The following is a 23,935-nucleotide window of genomic DNA, read 5'->3' as shown; positions in this document are numbered from 1 at the left end:
AAGGCCAGCTACCATTTATAGTTCAAAAGACCATTGCAATGACACGATGCTCAGATTTTTAAATAGTAAATACACTATTTCTAGTTGTTAGTGTTTCTAGTACTTATATCTTTTTCTGCCTTCTCCTATATAAAGCTGGTATCAATTGGAAATGTGTGTTGGTCTGCTTGCGTATCAGCCTGAAGCAGTTCAGATATCAGAAGCAGTGTAAAAAAGCTAACCTTTCTGAAGGTGTGCTTCAGAAAACACAAAAGCCAGTAATCTCACTTAGTACTTACTGTGCTGTTCCTCAGCTACTGCATATGGTTATTGCCAGAAATGTTCCCCAACAGAAATTGTTCCATTCTTCCCTGCAGCGCAAGAAGAGTACAGTGACGTACCTGAACAGCACAATGCATCCTGGGACACGTAAAAGAGGTGAGGTATACCCAGACCTGCTGTCTGCCTGCCCACTGCCTCTTCCTCCACATTGCTTTCGTAGTTCCCATGTCAATTTGAAGAGCAAGACAAGAAGGACTCTACAGTACTTCATTTGTCCAGTAAATTTCCGTGGTAGGCAAAGACCATGACTTGTGGGGATTAGCATAGCAAGATCTATTAGGCAGCTCAATGTTTCATTTCAGTTTCACTCTCAAAAAACTGCAAACAAAACCCACCCAATTTGCTAGATATTCACTAGAAATGTGAGATGTTTGAACATTATTTAGTGATATGAAGCTGCTGTTAAGATCCCCTTGTTAATGACTAGATTGTATTGTTACTGTCAAGAAGAAAGTGGTTATGGAAAAAGCATCTGTGCCCTGAGTAGCAGAGGAAACTTAGTGTGACAAAAGCCTTGTTCCTTACTGGGAATAGGGATGGGTCCTTCAAAAGAACTTACCCTGGGTGAGAAAAGCTATGTGCTCATACTAAGCACTTTAACTGCAACCAGAGTGCCACTTGTCCTAAAATGAGAGATGGTCTTTCATATAGGCATGCAGTATTATTCAGAAGAAATCCTTCTGTAGAACAGGTAAAATTTGAAGACTTAGTTTATGGTGAAACAGAACAGTGTAGGTTAGAATGTGATGCCATTATTTGTGCGTGGCATCGACCACACCTACCTGACAATATTTACCTGATTTTTGATGATTTTTTGCAGTCCTTAAAGAGTCATAATACCTTCTCTATCCTAATTTTTCTGTCTAAAAAATAATAAATCAGATTTTTTAAAGTCTCTCACCTAGCACTGACCGGTTCCATTATCTTTTGGGGGTTTTGGCTGCAAGATGAAATATTAATTTGACATGTTCTCTTCTTGATCCATGTTTTCAGTCCAGCAAACCATGTGGCAAAGCTGACACTTCTGCAGCTATGCTGTTTTTAAATAAAAGATGTAACTCTACTGCTATCCCATAAAAACATTAAATGTATTTTTTAAAATGATATGATGTAGATTTTAAATCGAGAGTTTTTGCATTTACTCAGTGGATAAGTAATTGTTCCTTCTTCTAGTAATGATTTCTTAATTTTATTTTAGACCTTATAGTGAACAATTGCTGTATCAATGAAAATGATTGCATGCATTTGTACTTGATACTCTCTTACCCTGTTTTTGCAACTGACTATTATACTTTCTGGTTTTTTCATCACACCCTATTGTGAGTGAGCCTTTACGTTGCATCACCACCAAATTAGTAGCACATGTTTTCACTTGACAAAAGATTTGGAAGTATACATTTGTTTTGTAATTTAATACAGCAATATATTGAGTGAAAAGCTTTTGTAAGCATTTGCCCTTGAGAGCTTTAGTTTAATTATAGATGGTGCTGAGCATGTCAGAAATTTCACCCATGGACATCACTAGCTGAAATCCATTTCCAAGGACATACTTAGTTCTGGAACATATCCAGACCTTAAATGCAAGGTTTAGCATGTTAATAGGTATAGGCTGACAATCTGTAAAAATAAAATCTGGGGAATTATTCCTAGATTCTAACTCCTTTATGTTTACATATCTATAAATTACCTTGGAGAAGGAAGGCAGAAATGATGGTTGCATACTGGGTTTTTTGCTGTCTTGCTTTGCATTCATAATTTTATAAGAATTGTTATGAAGACATTTTGCACATCTGCTAGTCTAAAGGAGTATCTAGGAATTGTGCATAATTAAACATACTTGGCTGAGAAAGTCTAAGAAAGAACACAGAATCTGGAGTGGGTTACAGTAGAAGACTAGTGATAGGTTAAAACTGATAGTAGTTATGGATCAGAAAACAAGACCTGTTCTTAGGTAGCCTAATTTTAAAAATGTACCAGTAGGGTAGAAAGTGCTGATCTGTGAACTGACAGGTTTAAAAAACGGGGAAGAAAAGTAGGGGGGTGGTGAGTGCTGGCCTCTGATAAAGGACTTAACCTCTGTGTAGATTTATGCTGGCACTTAGAAAGATAGGGAAGTGTGGGATAACAGCAGAAAGGATTTAATAGTAGTTATTGTAGCTTCTGTAGAGCTTTGATGCCAACATTTCTTCCCCTAAAAACTGAATAGCCTCATTTTTAGGAGTAGCAACTGTCCCCATGCTGCTTTTGTGGGAATGATTCTTTGACCCTCTACAGAGCTTATTTCTATTTCCTTCTGAAATACATCTTTTAAATGTTCTTTCCTTGCAAAATTCTACTTAAAGATTTCTAAAAAATGTTTAAATCTTTGCTTCTGTCCTTCCACTTGTGACTTTTGTATTAACTTCCTCTCTGTGCTACATCATTTCCTTTTTCACGCTAGCCAATGAGGACCACTGGCCAAAGGTATGTAAGATCATTTTTCCTTTCTTTTTTTTTTTTTCCGTTTGTGTTCCCTGTTGTTAATATGTAGGTCGTCCACCTAAATACAACACGGTGTTGGGGTTCGGGGCTTTGACCCCCACGTCCCCTCTCTCCAGTTATCCTGACTCCCCTGAAAATGAAAAGACAGAGACCACATTTACTTTTCCCGCAGCTGTTCAGCCTGTGTCCCTGCCTAGCCCCAGCTCCACAGACGTAAGTAACTCTTGGGGAGGGGGTTACTTTTAGAAAGTTAAGCGAAACAGGCACAAGGAAAATCATTGCAGGTTTTGTTTCTTTAATCTCACTCATCATTTGTCCTGATTCAGTGCAGTGAAATAGTCCAGCATTTTTTTAACACCCTTCCTTTTTTCCTCCTGCACCTGTGTTGTTATCCTGTAGAGATTTTATTTATAACTCCTTCAGTGGATTGAAACATTGGGAGGCACCAGGCATGCTAGATGAGCTCATTTCCTTCGTGTAGTTTCTGAGATCTTGCCTGACTGATTTGATTCTGTCATCCATGGAAAAGGCCAGGGGGTGTGTGGGGTGAGTGAGGAAGAGAATGAAATATATTAGTTATAGGCCATAATAACAAAAAGTTGTGTTTCTATAATGAGAGATGAATGGAAACTGCTTCATCATGCAGAACAGCCAGGAGCAGCATTTGTGGCACTGATTTGGCAGAAAGTGTGCAGGGAATTTTCAGTGGGGGTAAAACAGTCCTCAGGAGCTGGAGTGTACTTTCATTTAAGAGCTTGCTTTTAAAAGACTGGTATTTACAGGGCACAGCTAAGAATCAAAAGGTGCTTGGTTATTTCTTCATACTGGTGCTACAATCTCCTTCTGCAGTTCTTCTTTTAGAAAAGACAGTCACATATACTTGAGGCCCAACCATCTGAAATGGCTTTTAAGGAAAAGCTGGGTTGTTCTACTTTCATCTGTATAGTTGCACCACTGTAAGAACATGGACTGAGAGACCAACTCTACTGACCACATAGAACAGGGACTAGAGGCCAGTTCCTTGCCTCTGAACTGTACTTGTTCTGCAGAGGTAACAGGAATAGGAGTAGTGCAAGTGTGTCTGAAGCACTGAAATAAATAGATGCAATTCTGATACTCAGGGAATATGCATGTGGAATTACAGCTTCTCTTTTGTATAGTCATTTTTTAGAGTAGGACAGCACGTGACTGCAAAAACCCTTTCCTGACAGCCAGATACATGGGACTGTGGAATAGCCCCTCATGGATAGATCCACCTCTGGGGACTTTTAAAGATAAGAAGTGCAAGTGACTTGCAAATGTGCTGAAGAGCACATAGTTTACCTTGGTCCCAAGAGAAGGATTGGATAATGTGGTGGGGTCTTTTCCATCTCTCCTGTGTGTATACTGCTCAGTCTTTTCCTATTGTGTAAGAGCTCTCAAAAGAGTATGATGGGTTGTTGCCCTCTTTTCTGCAGTGCCTATGAAAATTGCAAATCAAGCCAAGCACTTGGCATGAGGCACAGCGGACCAGAACAGCCTTCTTGAATTTCTCCTGAAATGTTATTCTCTGAATGACAGGGGGAAATGTTGAGGGGAGGATGAAGCAGAAACCTAAGATGCGATTGGTGATAAGGATGGAGGGGTAGAAAGTAGGTCTAGAACCTGGGAAAAGGAAGGAAATAATGCAGTAGGCAGGATTGAGCAGGAGTTTTTTTCCTTTCCCTTTTTTCCCCCCCTTTTCCTATTTGGCAATTGCCTTGCCAAATGGTTATGTGACACTTGGTTATTTTTGGTTCTCCCTTGTGCAGTAGTGGCATATTCACCTGGAAAATAGCAATTGCCTTTGAAGGTCAATTACTCAGCAATAAGAATTGTGCAAAAATCTCTGTTTTAGTGATGATTCAAGCATTTGGTCACAAAAAGCCTTCTTATTAGTGAACACTTATATCAAAACAGTATTTCAATTGAGAGGAGCATTGTGGAACATTCAGATTGCAATGTCAAGCCCATAAAATTAGAATATGCCAGAATTAGTATTGCTTCTGATAATTTAATTCACTTACATCATACACTCTGATCATCTTTATTTATATGATCATGAACAATTCCTGTTGCAGAATATGTAGTTTTTCCCATGTTATTCCAGTGAAATGTACATATAAGTACAGATATTACAAACTCAAGCACACAAGCTGCTTTTGTTACTGTATTATTCGGTTCAGTTGCCTAAAGCCAGGCCCCACTGCTCTAGACACTTTATCAAAATAAATAAAACTGTTAGCTGTCCAGAAAGCTTACATTTATTTATCTCGTCCCTTGTGAAGAGGAAGTAGAGCAGAAAGTGACGTTAAATCACCTTTTATGGTATCTGTCCTGAAACTATTCTTCGGTCACTCCAGGCTGTAGCATGTCTGAGCAGCCTCAGTGAGCTCTGTCCTAGCCTAAGCTGGCTGGCTGTAGCCTACACAGAGCTGCTTCAGAAGCTGAGATTAGTGGAGGGAACGTCACAACACCAATACCAGCCCCCCCTTTATGCATATATTTATTAACTGCCTATAAGACCTGGGGCATTTCTTTGATTCTGGGAATCAAACACTGTCTGGGATTTTGGAAAGGACAGTTGTTAACTCTGAGGAATTGCCCTGAATTTTGCATTACCAAAAATAGATTGTGAATTCTATGCACGTGTGTTGGCATCTCTGTGCAATCAGCTGCATTGTGCACTGGTCACCTGTATCACTACAGGTTTTGCAGCACTCAGCTGAATTTGGGGTATTCTGGGTCTAAATTTCTAAATGTCTCCCCATCAAGAAGAAACTGCATATATGTCTCTTTTGTAGGGCTCTTTCTGCAGGATATGAGACATAACAGGTTTGGTTTTCAGCACACCAATATTTTGCACTTTGTTTCCAAGAGCCATTGTGTAGTCTGTGGCAACTAATACATCTTAAGATATATAATTCTCTAGAATATATTTTTTTTCTCAAATGAGAGAATTCCCCTCTTGAACTTCTCCATATCTTGAAGACGATTTTTTTTTAGCTTACATATCTCTTGCCTGCTGCCTTTTCCTTGTACTCAGAGAATGCATGATAGAGGGAAAGAAGTTCTTCCCGGCCTGATTACAACACATCACTTCACAAGAAGCATGAAATGTCACTAATTTAGATCTTCATTTAACACTGAGGAACTCTTTGGTGTTAAAGGTGAAGTAATACCATAACTCAGCTCTCAACGATCTCTGGGAGTTACGGATCCAAAACATGGCACTGAAAATTTGCTGAAGATTGATCCTTTACAAAACATGAAGTCAGTGTTAACTTTGGGAATTAAGAAGAGCTTTCCTTTTGAAGAAGGGCCTCATCAGCAATAGAGCTGGGAAGTAGAAAGCTGAGCAGATTGCTCAGGTTTCTTTCTTCTTATGTGTGTATTCTGTCATCCATAGTGGAGATTACCGTAATTTTTCTTGCCTGGCACCTTAATGTGTGAGTGCACGGCAAAATCTGCTATCCCTCCAAATTGATAGAAATTGTTTGCACGTGTGAAGAGATGATCTGCGCCAAAATGAAGCCTTGCACAGGCTGGTATTTCATACAGCAGAGTGTGTAGCCACAGTTCTGCTCCACACACCCATCTTATTGCAGTCTCACAGATCTGGGTGTGCGTGAAACTTCGTTCTAAGTCAGTGACAGGGTGTACTTCAGACGCCAGATGGGGCCTTGAACATGTGGAGTTGCCAGGACAGCCCAGTGGTCAGAGGAGAGGGTGGGGTGCCCCTTGCTTCCTCTAGGAATGCCAAGCCACCTTTCTATCATGCCCCTTTGTTCAAATATCTGAATATCAAATCAAAACAGGAGGAGAGAGAGAGAGAGAGAGAGAAGAAAAAGAAACAAAAATCAGACCACCTTTTTGGGATGTTAATGGCTGTAGAAAAGAACTCTCTCTGATGGAAATGAGATAGTAACTAAACCTAGTTGTTTTAAAAGACACAGCTAGTCATTTTTTCAATTCTTTCTTTAAAAAAAAGGTTAGAAAATCTCTCCTGGTACTCTTTCATCCTAGCTCTCAGTCTATGTTAGTGATGAAACAATCTATTCTCTGTAGAGAATGAGAAAGTTTTGAGTCACAGCTGTTTTGGTGCAACTTGAGGAAGCCTAAGTGAAGTGAAAAGAATTGTCTCAGAACATAATTCATTCTATTCTTTTTCATTTAGAAGCACAACACCTTTTCCTTACAGTTTCATTTTTAAAGGTGACCTAAATATTTAACAGTGTTCTTTTAAGTCACTCAGTTGGGGTTTCTTACATACTATTACCGGCAAGAGACAGCCTAATCGACATTCCGGCAGTGGAGATGGGCTTACATCCAAAAATCAGGAGGGTTAAGAAAGTGGGTAGCTCATCACTTCAGGCAAATAAAAAAATCAGGGTAAAGAGGAAATCTTAAAGAAGAAAGGCTATGGGGTAGTGTTGTGATAAGGCATGAAATGATGACACAGACACTGCTGCTCTTGAGGGGAACAAAAAAGAAAGAACCTTTATTTTCTGACTCCAACATTTATAGTTTTCCAAAGGTGACAGTGGATTGGAGGGTGACAGTGCCACCTCTCCAATGCCACTGGACAGACCAAGGGTCCATCAATTCTCTCCACCTCCATGAAAGAATGCAAAACATAGGTTATTTACAGAACTGTGTGTGAGAAAGTTTGTTGAAAGAATGTAAACATCAGAAGGCTTAACAAAGTCTTACAAAATCAGGGCGACAGGGTAGCAATAGTTAAGAGAAGCTATAGTAATAAGTGTTTGGTGTACCATTTTGCCTTGGGAGGACAAAGAGTGTTTGGGAGGACAGATGTCAGTGTTTCTGACATCTAGCATGGTTTTCCTGTTTCACAGTCTAAAAAAGGCTTGACCTTTTGAAATCAGCTTAAAAATACTTGGTGCTGTAAACCTTGAATTCAACTAAGATGTAGATATCAAAGTTCAGAGTTCACATTTTGCTTTCTCTCTTGCTTTCTCTCACCCAAACCCTTTCCTCTCAATTTTGTAGGGTGATATCCATGAGGATTTTTGCAGCGTTTGCAGAAAAAGTGGGCAGTTGCTGATGTGTGACACATGTTCACGTGTTTATCACCTGGATTGTCTGGACCCGCCTCTGAAAACCATTCCTAAGGGCATGTGGATCTGTCCCAAATGCCAAGACCAGGTATTGTTTGACAGACAAGGAGTTATGTGCAATGCATGTGCAAATGTTTTGGTGTTAAAGAAAATAACCAGATTGCTTGGGTTACTTAGACCAAGACAGCCTGACACTGAACAAATCTATTTCATGTGCAATAAAGAAATTAAATGAAATTCACATTGAATTATTACATTGAATTTCATTGAATTATTACCTCTGTTGTAATTTGTGCTAATACAAAACTGTCAGGTCTTGCTTCCGAATTTGGGGTCTTTGTTTGTTACCCTTATGTTTTTACTCTTTTTCTGGATCAAAGTATGCAGACTTTTGGGAAAGATTATCTACAACCCATAGAAATTCTGATGTTCATCTTAAGCTCATTGTTTCTTCAAAAGTTATTAGTAAATTCTTCTGGAAAAATAAATAAAATATTTGTACAAGCCCACTGCAGTACATAGAGCAAATATAAGCCCCTGCTTGCTTATATGAATCAAACATCAGAATGTCTGATCGCTGTCTTCAGTGATCTCTTTAATAATATCATCCAGCATCAGTATAATGAGTATAGGTGAACAGTTTCATTCCAGATCATTCTCTGAAAATGTACAGACAGTTGAAGTGAGCAGGTTATATTTAAATATTTTGTTTATAATTGCATTGAGATTGCATACAAGATGAAAAAGTAAACTGTTGTACTCCTAACCCTTCCATGGAACTCTAGGAGTTGCAAAGGGTTGCTGATAATAGGCAGTCTGAAGCTGTGTCCTGTCTAACACAGCGTGTTGCTTGGTCAGCCATGTGGCCTTTGGCTGCCAGGTGGTAGCATGAGAAAACAGCCTGACCTATGATGTGCTGCTCAGAAGAATGAAAATGCAAAACTCAAGCGACTTGGTCAGTAGTTGCCAGAGAGGAGGGAGTATTTGACTTGTGTACTCCTGCTCTTGCCTACTCTCACCTTATCCCTCCTCTTCATGTTCCTGTGATAGCTTCCAGCAAAATTAAGGAGGAAATCTGAGTAACTTCACTGTAAACTGACCAAGTCCTCTGTCTTCTGAGACACCACTCTGATCACAAACTAAAAATATGTGTCTTTCCTCTTAAAGTTTGTTAGGAAGCAAAATGTAGGGAGGATCTAAAAGACAAAAATGGTGCTTACCCTTATAAAGAGAGTTTGACAGGTCTATTAAGATGATTCTGATAAGAAGGGGTGATAGGACTGTTTCATGTTTTACTAGTCAGAAGTGTGATGTTTGAATGTAGGGTGCAGAGACTGGGCTGCAGCATAAAAACTTCTTTCCCAGAACAACTAAGATCAGCAATTTGACTGAACCATGAAGTAATGTTTATGTCTCCTGGCAAGTTTTGAGTTCAGATGTATTATCCTTTCATTCCTCTTTTAAGTTGTTCAGTATCATTAGCAGACTTATTTGTGGCTATGGAGGGAATTTAGGAAAATGCTGACATTTGTAAGAAATAGGCTTGCTTTGTGGGAGCCACAATACAGTTGTGAATAATTCCCTCTGTTAAATCTCAGATCAGGTCTGTGAAGCTTCTTGTTAGCAGGGCTGAGGCTAATGATAGCCATGAAAGAAAATCCTCAATCTTTCCCTCTTTCTCTCTCTCCTTTTTGCTTTCTCTGAGGTAGGTTTTTTACCAGCTGAATCTCTATGAAAATTTTCTTTCAGATGCTAAAGAAGGAGGAAGCAATCCCATGGCCAGGAACTTTAGCAATTGTTCATTCATATATTGCATATAAAGCAGGTAAGAAAATGATGAACACTTTTCTTTCACTTTTAATAACGGAAGATGTTATTTTTGGAGTGGGATAGAATTTCCTTTACAAAAGGAAATTTTGTCATACAAAAGGAAATAACCTTAATCACTAGTGAAGTGAAAATAGCAGTCTAAATATTTCTTAAGCATGTTATGCTTGTGTATGTAGGTAAAATTCTGGGAGTGATTCAGTGCACAAGTTGTTAAGCATTGGTTTAAACACAATTCCCCTCTTTACATGAAGCAGTTTAGACCCTGGATAGAATCCAGTATTGTAAGAGAAATATTTAAAATATTCTGTTGAATATTCTATTTTGCAGCAAAAGAAGAGGAAAAACAGAAACTACTTAAATGGAGTTCAGATTTAAAACAGGAAAGAGAACAACTAGAGCAGAAGGTCAAACAGCTCAGCAATTCTATAACAGTGAGTATTGTCCTCCCAAATAACCCTTGACCTGTGTTCTGGTGTTACAACACAGGGAGAAAACTATTATAGAGCCACTCCATCTACTAGACCTGTCATGCACTGGATTTATTTAGAATTGAGTGAGTACTTTCCTTTGCTTTTTAGGACTTTGGGGAGCAGGAATGAAATAAAGGCAACATATGCTTACATTGAGTCTCTTATACATGATCCATGCTGAACATGTAGGTAGATGTATGGTGACATATAATATCAGCAGATGACAAAAATGACCCAGAGTGGTTTTGTCTGTAGGCAATAGATTGAGTCCAGCTCTAGTGTCTCACTTAAGCAAGAATGGTTGGACCTCTGTGTGTAGTGACAGTGACAGCCTTGGTGCACTCTCCAGACCTTTCTGATGCAAAAGTGACCATTTACTTGAGGCTGGCTATCAGGACCTTGATGTGCAGCCTTGGCAGTCAGCAGCTGCACACTGCAGATGTCTCTGCATGGTATTAACTAGACTGTGTCATACTTCAAACCAGAAACCTTTGTTTCCACCTTAGTTTATTGCAGTAATTGGAACATACATATTGATTTGGTCACTCTTCTCACCTTAATGTGCAGATTAGTCTCTTGAGATGTCAGGGTAAAGTTTGAGCCCCTTCTTGGTGCAGCCCTAGTCAGTATCACATAATGAAAAAAAGCGAAATCTCCTGTGTGGCAATATCTGTACGGCTGGATTCATAATTACAGACTTTTTAGATACAGATGCACTTTCCAGGCTGCCTGTCTTTGCCTATTACAGCAAAAGTGTCCTGCTTTTACAGATCCCTCAGTGCTGTCAATACAAATAACATGATTGTGAGGGGCTGGCTAGCAGTCCTGGCGACTGTCACCTTCTGGTTAGCAATAGCTGAGTGTAACCTGAGCAGCACTAGACAACTATCACTGTTTCTCAGTGATGTACCCAGGCAGATGCAAGGCCTTAACATGAGGGATTGGCAGTGGGCAAGGAGAAGGTTCATACTTACATTAGACCTGTCCAAAACAGGCATATTAGGTCTAGATGCTTTAGGGTTATTATGATGCCCTGAGCTGCATGTGAAAACAGTAAAGCTAAAACCAACAGTGTCTGGAAATCAGCATGGATAAAATATTTAAAAAATGTAGGAAGGTTGCCATCTTCATGTAAAAACCTGAATGTAACAGACATAGCTACTAGCTATGTAGTTTCCTCATTTTTGTGAGTTTCAAATAGACATATGAGCAGTTTTTCACTCTTGAAACATCATTTGTGGGCTTTTTTTAAAGTTACCTTGCCCTGGCACTTAGTTGATGAGCTAGCTGTGTTACTACCACTTCTAAGAGAATGAAGTGGCCACAAAATAAGATTTTCAAGTGAAGGGGAGTTTGGTTTCCTTTTCAAGTGCCCTTTTACTTATTGAGAGAAGGAAGTGATGTTCCTGCTAAAATGTATTTGAAAGCAAAGGCTGTATCCCATTAATGGTTTGCACACACACTGTCAGCAGTCAGCTGCAGTGGGATGCCTGAGCTTGCAGATCTGAGTTAAAGAAATTTCAGTAATGCAATACTAATAGAAAGAATTGTAAGAACATACACTTGGAAGTTTTCCTTCAAAAGAAACACAAAAGGATGGAGCTGTCTGTGTTCATTTGCACAACACCTTGGAATGAAAGAGAGCCATACCAGGTGACAGATATGTCTTGGCAATTTATTTCCTCAGCCTGCAAATATGAATTCTCCTCTGAACACAGCCTAGAGTCTCTTTTCTTCCAGGCTGGAAAAGTGAAGTTGCAGCTGCAGTCTTTTCTGGGTACTTACATTTAGATCTGTGAACATCATATTCCTTCTCTTGCCTTCTTTCATTCATAAGCTCGAACTTATTACTGATTTTCTGCTTTGCTGTAGAAATGCATGGAAATGAAGAACACCATCCTTGCAAAACAGAAGGAGATGCACAGCTCCTTGGAGAAGGTAAAACAGCTGATCCGCCTCATCCAAGGCATCGACCTTTCAAAACCCATAAACTCTGAGGTCAATTCAGTAGCCATCTCCAACGGCATGGACTCCACTAACAATACTAATGCTGCCACCTCCACCTTAGCCCCCTCCCCTTCCCAGAGCTGCATGGTGAACTGTAACAAGGGCGATGAGACTAAATAACACAGTGAAGTTAAGAAGGAGCCAAGGGAGGTGGCGGCGAGGAGAAAGAGCAAAATAAAGAAACTCTAGAAAAGCAAAACTGGATTTCTTCTGGAAAGTGCAGAATTCTTTAGTTCTTTGGTTCCAGAGAGAGCGTGAAGATGCTTGTGCCAGGCGGCACCGGAGTTTGCCAATTGATCCTTCTTATTCTGTGTGTACATGCGAAGTTTGGATCATGTTACATGAATAGTGCCAGCTGGGGGTTCTTTGCCAGCACCATGCCAAGTGAAATAATATATTTACTCTCTCTATATTTTACACCAGTGTGTGCCTGCAGCAGCCTCCACAGCCACTATAGGTTTGTTTTATTTTTGTTTGGGGTGAGGAGCAGGGATAAGGGAGGAGAGCAGGTTTCAAGTTCCTATTTGCAGAACAGTTTGTTTAGCTAGGGGAAAACAAAAACAAGTCCAAAGAGCCTATGGGCTTTTCCTGTTTCTAAACTCTCAGTACTATTAAACCAAAAAACCAGAAATATAAATTATCAAATCCCAGTGCCCAGAAGGGACAAGTCTATCAAATAAGCAGTATTTACTATTGTTTAGACAGGAGATGTACAAAAGGAAAGGAGATGGACTTTTCACTGAGTAACCAGCACATAGAATCATAGGATATGCTGAGTTTGAAGGGACCCATCAGGATCACCGAGTCCAACTCCTGGCCCTACAGGACACCCCAAGAATCACACCATGTGCCTGAGAGCCTATGGGTCCTCACACTCATCCAGAAAGTCTGTTTTGGGAATGGGAAAAGAGAGGGCCAGAAGCCAGGGTCAGCTTGGAGCATTGGATGGAGGTGTCCCAAGAGAAAATGTGCATCAATTACTTGAAAATGAGATTCCATCCCTTTTCTGTATTTATAAACAACACAGGTATCCTGAACAAAGTAGCACATAACCCAGATGTGTGAACTCAACGGAGAAATGTCCTTTTCTTTCACTTCCTTTCTCTTCTTTTGGTAACAAGAACTAAATAAGGAATAGAAAAGCTGTTTTTCAGGCTGACAGTCTAATTAAAGAGGTAGATGGGACCTTGCATGGTATAGATTAGAAGTAATAGTGTCAGTGAGATACAGTGAGTCTTTGTGAGTCCTTGTGTCATCGTTTTGGGCACTGTTTTTTTATGCAAGGGCAAAATCTTTGTATCTGGGGGAAAAAAACCAACTTTTTTAAATTAAAAAGGAAAATAAAAGATATTGAGGTCTTCCTAGTGTTACTTAAAATAAGATCAAGGTAAGAAACATTGTAAAAAAAATTACAAAAGTGCTATTTGTTTCCTAAACAAGTGATTTCTATTAAAAAGGTGTCAGAACTGGAGAAAATGCTGTGTACTTAGAATTTTTTAACACAGACTTTGCTTATTTATGATGACATTCTGCTGTGTTTGTGTTCTAAAATCTAATGGGACAGTTTCCATAGGTCCTACCATACATCTACTGGCTAAAGTCTATAGAGAATCAAATCCTACAGTGCTGGATCTCACCCCACCTGGAGGATCTCCCAGGCTTGTCTCTGCTGTTACCATCTCTCTCCCATTCTTCCATGTGTTTGTAACCCAGAGAAAAGCAGTTGGCAGTGTGCTTTTGTAAGGCTTTACTAGTTCTGTGATACAGACTGATTGGAGCTTGAGAAGAGAGACAGTGAGTTGGACTGAAATCACCCTCTGTTATCTCCTCTTGTTCAAGAAGTTCATCTCTAATGTATAATCTTTTCACTCTGGACAGCAGAGCGTGCCTTGTGCTTCCTGATGGTGGGGTCTGGCTCAGTTTAGGTGCTGATTCTGGTCACATTGGGCTGTGTCCCAGAGCTGTCTGGTTTCACTACTGCATATACATGTTTGGGCAAAGCCCATTTCCACTGGAAGTACCAGGAAAACTCCCTTTACTTCCTTACTTCCCGTGGGAGCAGAGTGAGCCACTGCACACACAAGGTGAGGCAGTGTCCCCAGTGTGGTGGCCTTGAGAGCCTGTGTTGGGTGGCGAGGCAGACCTGCTCAGCTGTTCCATAGTGGAAGATAGAAAAGCTTTGCATTTCAAGGATGCATTTCTGAGCAAGTGAATACTCCAGGCAACACATAGCCTGAGAGAGTTTCTTTGCTGCCCCAGGCAAGTGGGCTTCTGTGGGGTTCTTTGAGCTGTTTTATTCCCTCTCCTTTAGGTTGCCCTTCTGCCCTTTAAGGACTTCTATTCCTTCTGTAGGAGTGTGCACTATTTTCAGCTCTGGGCTCAGAACTGATATCCTGAGTTCTCACATTTGTCTGAGTTGTGACTGAGAAAGTGACTCTTACACGCACTTCTGAGCTGAACCAGTGATAACCCTGACTCTGTCTTTTGATGTGTGAGTTCTGTTCTGGAACTAGCAGAGCTGGAAGGATAAGTTAGCAGAAGTGGCAGGGAGACAGCTGGGCAGACACTGTCAAAATGGATCATAGTAAAAATGTCCTTCCATCAATCCAGTTACCATTGGGCAGCACTAGGCCAGCAACTCACAGCATTTAAACAAAGGACTGTCTGTTTCAAGGGTTGAAGAGAAAAAACAACCTGAACATGACCCTTCTATAGAATATGAGCCATCAGCTAACAGCCAGATATTCAAGAGAAGCTGCCTTTTGGAACATGTTGGTCTTCAGCTGAACACTTGGGTGATTCTTAACAGCATCTTCTGAAGCATTGAGCATTCCTGGTAAGAGACCGTCTCCAGGGATAGGTGTGCTGAGTCTTTGTGGTTCTCATGCTCTTATTTCTGTGTTACCTGAGCTCTCTTGGAAGCAGTGCACTATCTGGAGGTAGGAGGTGTGCCTGGAGACTCAATAGTCCTTCTGTTTTCTTTGCTGATTCAGGAGAGGATGGGAATGAAATTCACTAGTAGCCATGTTTAAATTTGCACACAGTTAATCAGCCAGGAGATGTTAAAACATCTGTTACTGCTTTTCTGAGGCATCTGCTTGTCTCCAGAACCCAAGTAGATAAGTACAGATTTTATATCCCTTTTGTTACAGCATTTGTGTTCCAGTCTGTAAAAGGATACCTTTAGTTAATCATTACTTGGCAGAAAAATTATCTTAGACTTTTTGATGCTGCTTAAGTAGTTTTCTTTCTCTCTCACTGATCCTGTTGGGATGATTTTTCTCCTGGCTCTGCAACAGGATTAGCCAATAGGCAAGGAGCATTCCTAGGGCTGCACTGACACTGGCAATGATGCTGCTGTGTAAACACAGTGAATTTGGGTTGTCTCTACCCAATTACCAACAACAGGGTAGAAGGGGAATTGGTGTTTGCTAAATACAAAGGAAAATAGTTTTTTTCATAGCTGCTGTAAGAGGTTTCAATTAAGGGAGAAATTTAAACAGCTTAAAGATCAAGCTTTTTTTTTTTTTTTTTTTAATGAGTTTGTATTGGTTTGGGGTTTTTTTCTCATGTAATATTTGAGATAGAATGAGTTTGTACTGAAACTTCGGCTCTTTGGGAAGCTGTGGTTTTTGTTTTTCCAAACCACCATCAAGATATTAACTGATTCTTATGTCATTTCTTGTCATTGGTGGGAAACAAGTGGCTTTTAAATCTCTGTTATAAGGGAAGAAATGAGACCACAAAGGAATATCGTATCAAAGGTGGTCCTGGCTCTCAGCCCAGTGCTAAGGGCTTTAAGAAGTCACCCTGCTCCTTTGCTCAGACATAGAGCAAGCGTTGCAGAAGTTTCTTTTTCCCTTCTCCGTCTGTTCCTTAAACTTCTGGAAAGGTGTATTGTGGTGAGAGTGGGAAAGTGAGCCTGTGACCTGGCAAGAAGAATTAGTATCATCATTGATGTTTTCCTTGTCTTTGTTTAGAGCCAGCAGTGGGTTTATGCAGTACAAAGCATGGAGGAAGCAATACTTCTAGGGATGATTGGAAGGAAGTGTGAGTAGCATGGCTGAGTCTTCCAAGACATCATTAGCCAGGAGTTACCATGTTGGTAGGATGAACTAATGTTTTGCATGAGCAAAACACGGCTTTTTTCTATGTTGCAAGCAGGTTTCTGTCAGTGGGGATATTAATTAAAAACCTGGAAATTAAAGAGGTGATAATTTTATGGGCAGATCTATTGGTTTTATTGTTGGCAGAAAAAATAATGTTGCATTTTATCTTTGCTAGACTTAAGAAAGCAAATCTGTATTCCAAATGTCTAGAAATGTGAAACCTAATTCTGACCCCTTTAGCTTCAAATCATCTTCCCTGAACTGTTGCAGAGACAGCCCTGAAAAGCAGCATGGTCAGCATTCAGGAGAACCTGGAGTGAAACTTCCCTCTTAGTCCCAGCAAGCTGTGGCAGCCCACAGTACAGGAAATAGACTCTGAAATTTCTTTCTGATGTGAATACAGCAGAAAACATTTGTGAATTTGCAGTGCACATGTTTCTCTCTTTTCCTCAGCTGGGTTGCACCCCGCCCTCTTTGATTCTGAAGCACTAATGATGAATACATGCTTCTAATGAAATGTGGTTTTAAAATAACATATTAATATTTAGACCAAAATTCACTCTTTTACTGAGGGCCTCTCTCAGTGAGCTGCTCAGATAACCACCAAAATTCCAGTATTACACTTCCTTGTGGACATGCCCCTTTGGGCAGGGTTGCTTCTGTCTTTTTAGAGTCGTTTCGACCCTTTTTCACCTCCTGTTGTCCTCCCTTGGAATTCTGGAGATCCAAGGCAAGTTAAACTTTGCTGGATTACTGCAAAGAGATTTCTGACGGGTATGTAGGAATCAGGAGCCTGGAGACAGAGCAAGATGTTTTGTTGTGCAGCTAATTCTTTTGGCGCTTAGGCTTGCCGGGCCAACAAACTACCTCAGCAAAGTCCATTCCCAAGCATTATGGATTCTGTAGTTTCTGGCATTCAGAAAGCAAAAGGTCCAAAGAACCCTCCAGCAGCCAGCTAGGTACTGGTCTCTGAGGACGTGTGAGCAAACCTTGCAGTGACATGCTGCTGGGATCCTTGTTTTCAGTGGTCAGACATGGACCGGAGAGTGACCCAAAAATCAGATGGGATCAGGAATAGTGAGAGCTGCAGATGTCTTGTCTCCAGGTTATTGCTCTCTTACTCAGATCCTTCTTTAAGCCTCAGTCCTGTCTGTAACTTCTGGAGAATGGAATGTAATACTTGAAAAGTACTATGAGTCTCTCTGTCCTTTACCCTTAGCTCCCATTTCCCTCCTGTTTCTTTCTTACCTGAGACAAGAACTTTCTGCATCATTGTGTCTTGTATAGGCTGAGCACATAGTTTATCAACTTGCCAATAAAGAAAATTATTTATACCATGCACTGGTAAGCTTGGTAATTAAAGACCCCTGAAAAGACAAATGCCTCTCCCAGAGGTTAATTTAATTGTGGATTTGTATCAGAAAACCAAGAGCTTACCTGTGTGAGAGTCTGTCTGTATCCCTGTCAGTATTACTAAAATACCTGAGTAGTGAACGGGACAGAGGCAGGAGCACGGCTGCTGTGGAAATCACTGTGCTGTGCAAGTCCCTGGAGTGTATCTCATGTGAATAGCCAGGCCAGGGCTTCCCATCTCCCTGGGCCAGATGTGGATGCTGCAAGGGACAAATTAAAGGACAGAAGCCTCTTTTGAGAAGTGGTACAGGGCTGGAGATGGAAAGGAAGAGAGAAAAAGCAGGAGCAGCAAAGGAAACAAAAATTACATGGAGTAAAACAGAACAGAGAGAAAAAGCATTGCAAGACATTAGGTGAGAAAGTGAGGGTAGGAAAAATCCAGGAGTGAAACAGGTCTCCCTTCTGAGTAGACAGGTATTCCTGTAGTTACAGGGTTTGAAAGTTGAGTGGAAAGAGTAGAACAAAACTGCTCTTTTATCCTACCTCAATTTCTGACATGGGTTGGTCTGTATTCCAAAAGGAGCAGGTGTGGTGGGAGAAAGAGCTGCTTAGGTGCAGTTTGAAAAGGAAGAGGGCACATCCCTAGCTCTGCTTCTGCTGCTGAGTGATCCCATCCTGATGAGAATCTTATTTGACTTCTAAGCTACAACATGGGGATAAGGCAGATCAAGCAGACCTTTAGGCAGCTAGAGCCTAGTCTAATCTGGACTGCATTAATTAAACATTTTCTTGGCTGTAAACATTCCCAGAACTAGCTAAAGGTTCAGCTCTGCTGGTGTGGTTGCACCTTCCTAGTTCAGGTGTTATGATGAGCTTGGCTGAAACCAGCATCAGCTCCCAGAGGCCCTGGGTTCTGTGTGAGTGAAGATGATATGGAGTAGGATGTGTGATTCAGGTATTTCTCAGCCATCTCCTGGAGTATCTGTGGAAGATTCCTGCTCTCTGGGCTGTCATATATGGCAGTTCTGTGCCAAAATCCCTGTGTGAGCAATGCCTCTCTGTTTTCTCAGGATTTGGTTTCTTTAGGGACACATGGAAAGGGGCATTTCACCAGTGCAGCTAAACAACGGAGATGTGTTAAGTTTAATGTAACCTGTGAGGAGCTGAGGGCTGTCTCTTGAACACACTGAGCGGCCAGACCATGGGGCACCCTCCTGGGAAAGCAGATGTCCAGCTCTCCTGTGCAACCAGGGGTAAGCTCTGTGCCTGGTTCTTCTGGTATCCAAGCAGGTGTCAAAGGCTTCAGATGGAGAAACTGAGCCCAGTCCTTAGTTCTAGAAAGGAAGAAGCACTTAAGGACTTGCTTACTATCAGGAGTGCCTGGGGAACTCAAAAGCCTTGAGAGTGTGGCTCTGTCATGGGTGGAGAGCTGGCACAGAAGGGCAGCAGCAGCAGTGAGCAGTATCAATCAGCTCAGCACCTTTTGCATCTTTTTTCTTTTTCCTAAATTTATACTGGCAAAAGTAAACCTCAACCAATCCCTGCTCTTTTGTCACCAGCCTTCTTACATCTGTTCTGTTGGAAAACAAATGAAGTATTGTTGCCGTTGTGCTCTGAGAACACTTTTCTCAGTGAGCAACCAGAACTTAGAGAGCCTTGGGGTTATAGCTCAGGTGGGGAAGGGAGGCAGTGTCACAGGGCAGCTCCGGGGGCTGTGTTCTGTGGCCACCCTTGATTTTGGATCCCCAGCACTGAGGTTTGATTCTGCAGCAGCACTGGGTACATGCTGTGCACGTGTAAGGGCAGCAGTTCCCCTGGTTTGTTATCCAAGCTTGTTATTGGTGTCTCGGGTGGGGCCAGAATTGCTGGGGTAGGAAAGAGATTGCTTTGTGCCTCGTGTTCCCCTCTGTGAGGCAGGTACTGGCAGTTCTGACTCTGGAAGAGCAGATTTCCATGGCTGCAGGCACTGGGGTAGGCACTGTTGAAAGAAGCCCCATGCTGGGTGCGATGGGAGGCTGCACGTTTCTGCTTGTTCTGGGCTAATGTGTAATTTCTAATCAGAGTCTCTGATGTTTCTTCACTTAAATTATCACTGACATCAAAACAGTGATTGACTCTAGAGCCAGGAAGTGTCTTACCTGTCCGCTCTCCCTTCCAGAAGGTGTGTTGCCTCTGAGTTGCTCCTGATGTCCTATGTGACAGGCAGCCAAGACCCTCCTTAAGGAAGGTTTTTGCTTCTGCATAAGCCTCTGAGACTCGGGCAGCTTCCTGGCAGCCCCACACAAGCAGAGCCAGCAGCAGTCATGTCCCACAAGCTGCTTCACTCCAATTACAGCTGCAGGGTCCCCCCAAGTGCCACCTTACACGGTCAGAGGTGTCTTGGCTTCCTCTCACAGCCCCACAGAAGCAAAGCATGTGTTCCAGACTCCATTGAGCAAAGATTAAGCAAGGTAACAGCACGAAGTGGGGGAGCCTGCTAGTGCCGACCTGTCCAGGCTCCTGTGGAGGAAGGAAACAACTTTGCTGTGTCAACAGCAGTGGACACAGGTGGTGGTGAGGTGCTGCCACCTGCAAGGTCTGGTGCAGCACTGGGGTGGCTGCCTATGCCCAGTTTTCTTTAGGGAGCTGACTGGCTCTACTCTGCAAACACTCCCCATGTCTGCAGCTGAGGGCAGGAGGGCTGTGAAGGCATCTCTGCTTGTTTAGGAGAAAATACTCAGGCTTCAATCATGGCTTCACATTCCTGCGATCACAGCAGCACCATCTCTGTAGATTTATTGATGCCACCACCCCACCTGTGTGCCATGCTTCGTCCCATTCCCCCGTGCCCTCCTGGTGTTTCACCAAGCTGAAACTGAGACTGAGCTGTAAAGTGGGAGTCCTGGCATGGTCCTGGAGCAGGAGGTCACCCTGAAGGGCTCTGTGTCTGAGCCTGGTCTCTCCCCCAGTCTGTCTGATTTCTCCAGGGGTTTTGGTGACCAGCCCCCAGTTCTGGCAGTGCTGTCACTGTAGCCACGGGCCTGGTGCTGCACAGGATGACGGCAGCTTCTCTCCCAGTTGGGTTTCTAATGGCAAAGCCACGGGCTCTGTGCTCCATGAGCCAGTGGCACCTGTGCTGTCCCATTCCCCACCCATCTCCCTTCCTTGCAGGCCCTGGTGTAAAATGCCCTTTCTGACTGGTACTGCTCTGTTGTCACAGAATCACACCATGAGAACACCCACTTGTGAACTGGTTTGGGTTTTTAAAATATCTCTATTTTTTTTAGCCTGATGCTCATAGTGATCTGCAGTATCTGCTGCCTTCAAGTTCCTTGTGGTTTCAGTTTTGGTACAAATGTGTTTAGATTTTAGCAAATTAAAGTTGGGGGGAGGGGGTACAGAGCATCTGATCAATTTGTATTTATTTATTTTAACATTTTACTAAATAAAACACAGTAAAATATCTTGTCTCCTTAGCTGTATGTACCAGGAGGGGACAGTGGGTCCCACAGGCACAGGGGTTGTAGCAGTGCCCATAGCAAGTCCCCAGCCTGCCAGGAGGGGTGTCTGTGCAAGGGCTGTGTAACACCCTGGCTCATTTTCTTGGCAGGGAGAAGGGCACTACGTTAGGAGAAATGAATTTTAGCTCCAAAAGGGGCTGTGCTCAGTTCAATCTCTCTGGCTCTGACTCTGTGGGTGCCTCCCAGCTGATGCTGCCCGGCAGAGGGCACATGGAGACCAGCCCAAGCTGGGCTTACTTCCAAGTACCTCCACCCTTGCAGGAACATTTTGGGCTAGTGACTGTCTAGGCTGGGAAGGACTATCTGAAAATGATGGTGTACAGCTCTCCTGCTACAGGCATGCCAGCACACCTTCCAAACAACCACAGAGCCAGCATTTGCACTGCCTCCTATCTATTGAGGAATCATCTGGAAGAGGCCTGCTCCATCTCAGCCCTGCTCCACCAAGTCTCTAGCAGTGTCTAGATCTGATCTAACCCTCTGATCTTGCTTAGTGCAGCAGCGGCACAGGATCAGTAAGCTTCTGCTGTACTAAACAAAAGCTGCCTGCTAGGGACTGGTGAGGTGGAGCTGCCCTTGGCTTCACAGTGATGAGCAATGTCTTCACAGCCCTTTCCCAAATAAAGCCTCAACACTTGCTCTTGGCAAACCATCCCCGTCCTCCACCCTGCAGATGCAAGGCTGGTGTCCCGTGGGGCCTCAGAGCTGGCTTTTACTCCCAAGAGTCTTATAAAGTCAAGGCTCTCAAGGACAAGCTGCAGCACCGCCACATGAAACCACATCTTCTTCTACTTGGGTGTGATTAAACTGACTCTGTGCCTAAGCCATGATGCCCCAGGCTCCAGTTCAGGGGTGCTGGCTGTGCAGGCAGGCTGCCGGGGTCCCACTGCAGCACAGGAACCATCCTGCAGCCTTAAGCCCACCTCAGTCAGCACCACCAGCCCTTTCAGAGCTGGCAGGGCACCTGTGTGCCTTGGGCTACTCCTTCATTGCTCTCCTCCTGCTGCCTTCCCTCTAGGGGACATGTGCAGGTTCACAGCAGAGAAAAATTAATAACCAGGCAGTTTTAAAAAGAATGTGAAAAAAGAATAAAAAAGCTTTAATTTAAAAATTAAATTAAAAAGAGAGAATAAGCAAGAGGCGTTTGTGCCCTTTCCATACCCCGCACTTTCTATGGTTCCTCTTAGCTGCTCCCACCATGGACGGAAATCCTCACCCTGTACAGAGCGGGCCCTTGCAGCCCAGAGCAAAGCTAAGAAGAGAACAGTGGAGACTGCAGCAGCAACTGGCCTGGAAAGCCTCCAGGGCCACCAGCAAAATCATCTGGGAAGAAGAAATGATTAAAAATAAAACCCAGAAACCCTAATTACTGAATTCTTAGGAGAAAAGTATTAAATAATTTAAATAGTGTGAGGAAAGCAATGCATCCTCTGTGCTCCAGTGTGTGATAGCAGTAGAACAGTGTCCAGTCAAGCTGCTCCCAGCATGGGGCTCCTGCCACAGTGCCCAGCCATGGTCTTGACCAGCGTCAGTCATGTCCCTGATTGCTGATGGCAACAACTGTGCTGCCAAGAGCTGGGGAGGAGCAGGCAGTCCTCACCAGGACTTCTCCCAGCCTGTGGGGACCCATGAAGCTGCTGTTTTGCCCATGGGGATGGCTGGCAGCCCTGCCCTGTGGGGCAATACCAGCACAGGAGAGGGATTGTCACCAGCATGGCTGCTCCCAGCTGGGAGGTGCAGGTCCATCCTGGGAGCTCACTGCTGGCGACAGCAGACAGCCCATCCCGGTCTGGGAGCTCATCCTGCTCTGGGTGACTCCCACACCACCTGTACGGGGCCAGCTCCACTGGAGACTGCATCCATACAGATGGGGAATAATAACGTTTCCCCCCATTAAACAGCCAGCCTTGATCTGGGTTTGAACCAAGGCTCCAACTACTTGCAGTACTGCCTGGCTGCTCCTCCCAGGGTGCTGGAAGGCTTCCTCTGAGCCTGCTCCACAAAGGATGTAAAGGGTTGCTGTACGACCTCATCTCCAACTCACCAAAGCCCCAGAGGGCTGTGTGGACTGAGACCTGGGGTCAATGAGCAGAGGCAGAACAGAGTAAGGTACAGCTCCCAAATCTCTGGAGGAGCCAGGCCTCAAGGTGATGTGAACTAATGAAGACTGGGAATCCACATCGGCTAAAAGAAGGAAGGGAGGAGACCCCAGCCCTGGCCCCTGGCATGGGGAGGTTCCCCTGTAACACAGGAAGGCTGGAGCAGCTTGACCTGCAGGCACTGCCTGTTCTTGCAGCTGATGTTTTCCATCTTATCTATAGGCATCCCTTTGGTGGGCTGGAGAGGCTGTGCTGCCGACTCCGTTCCCTCGGGCTGGGCTGCGGCGTAGGCAGAGGCAGGAGGGAGGCCCTGTGCCCTCCTTTCTCCAGTGTGCTGCGTATACCCCGCACCCACTGTCCCCAGGCGTCACAGGCTTCTCTCGGCAGTGAGGTATTTGAGTGCAGCAGCCCCGTATCGCCGTGACAGGTCCTGGTGGAACTCCTCCCGCAGTGTCTGCAGGCAGCCCCGGTACCCTGCACTCAGGCGGAACTTGGAGATGTCGAAGCTGGGGGCGTGGGGCATGTGGATCATGAAGGCATTGGGCAGGACCAGCAGCTCATACTCCTGGGGACAGAGCAGCAGCCCTTACCATCATCGGCTTGGTGGTACCGACATGTCCCTGCCCAGCCACAGGGCCCCAGCACCCAGCGGCGCCAGGAGCCCCT

The 23,935-nt window shown here is 43.3% G+C and overlaps 2 protein-coding genes across 10 annotated transcripts in view; one reads left to right on the top strand and one right to left on the bottom strand.

Moving 5' to 3' along the window:
- PHF21A (PHD finger protein 21A) overlaps positions 1-13,684 on the top strand; it is a 124,837-nt gene extending 111,153 nt beyond the window's left edge. For 5 of the 7 annotated variants that reach the window (XM_041460014.1, XM_041460007.1, XM_041460008.1 and 2 more), the window contains 6 exons: positions 357-417; positions 2,852-3,015; positions 7,834-7,989; positions 9,651-9,726; positions 10,059-10,162; positions 12,074-13,684. In XM_041460014.1, coding sequence (XP_041315948.1) covers positions 357-417; positions 2,852-3,015; positions 7,834-7,989; positions 9,651-9,726; positions 10,059-10,162; positions 12,074-12,328 — 816 coding nt within the window. In that variant the 3' untranslated portion in view covers positions 12,329-13,684. Of the gene's footprint in view, positions 1-356; positions 418-2,761; positions 2,785-2,851; positions 3,016-7,833; positions 7,990-9,650; positions 9,727-10,058; positions 10,163-12,073 lie in introns of all 7 variants that reach the window. The other 2 variants (XM_041460010.1, XM_041460012.1) reach the window with 1 other exon arrangement.
- Positions 13,685-15,910: 2,226 nt separating this feature from the next.
- Positions 15,911-23,935, bottom strand: part of LARGE2 (LARGE xylosyl- and glucuronyltransferase 2) — a 30,231-nt gene continuing 22,206 nt past the window's right edge. For all 3 annotated transcript variants that reach the window (XM_041459824.1, XM_041459825.1, XM_041459826.1), the window contains one exon: positions 15,911-23,834. In XM_041459824.1, coding sequence (XP_041315758.1) covers positions 23,637-23,834 — 198 coding nt within the window. In that variant the 3' untranslated portion in view covers positions 15,911-23,636. The remainder of the gene's footprint in view (positions 23,835-23,935) is intronic.

The sequence above is a fragment of the Pyrgilauda ruficollis genome, unplaced genomic scaffold (assembly GCF_017590135.1).
Source record: "Pyrgilauda ruficollis isolate IOZ18807 unplaced genomic scaffold, ASM1759013v1 scaffold14, whole genome shotgun sequence".
NCBI lineage: Eukaryota > Metazoa > Chordata > Aves > Passeriformes > Passeridae > Pyrgilauda > Pyrgilauda ruficollis.
The sequence above is the reverse complement of the archived record's forward strand: the minus strand, read 5'-3'. Positions and strand labels throughout refer to the sequence as shown.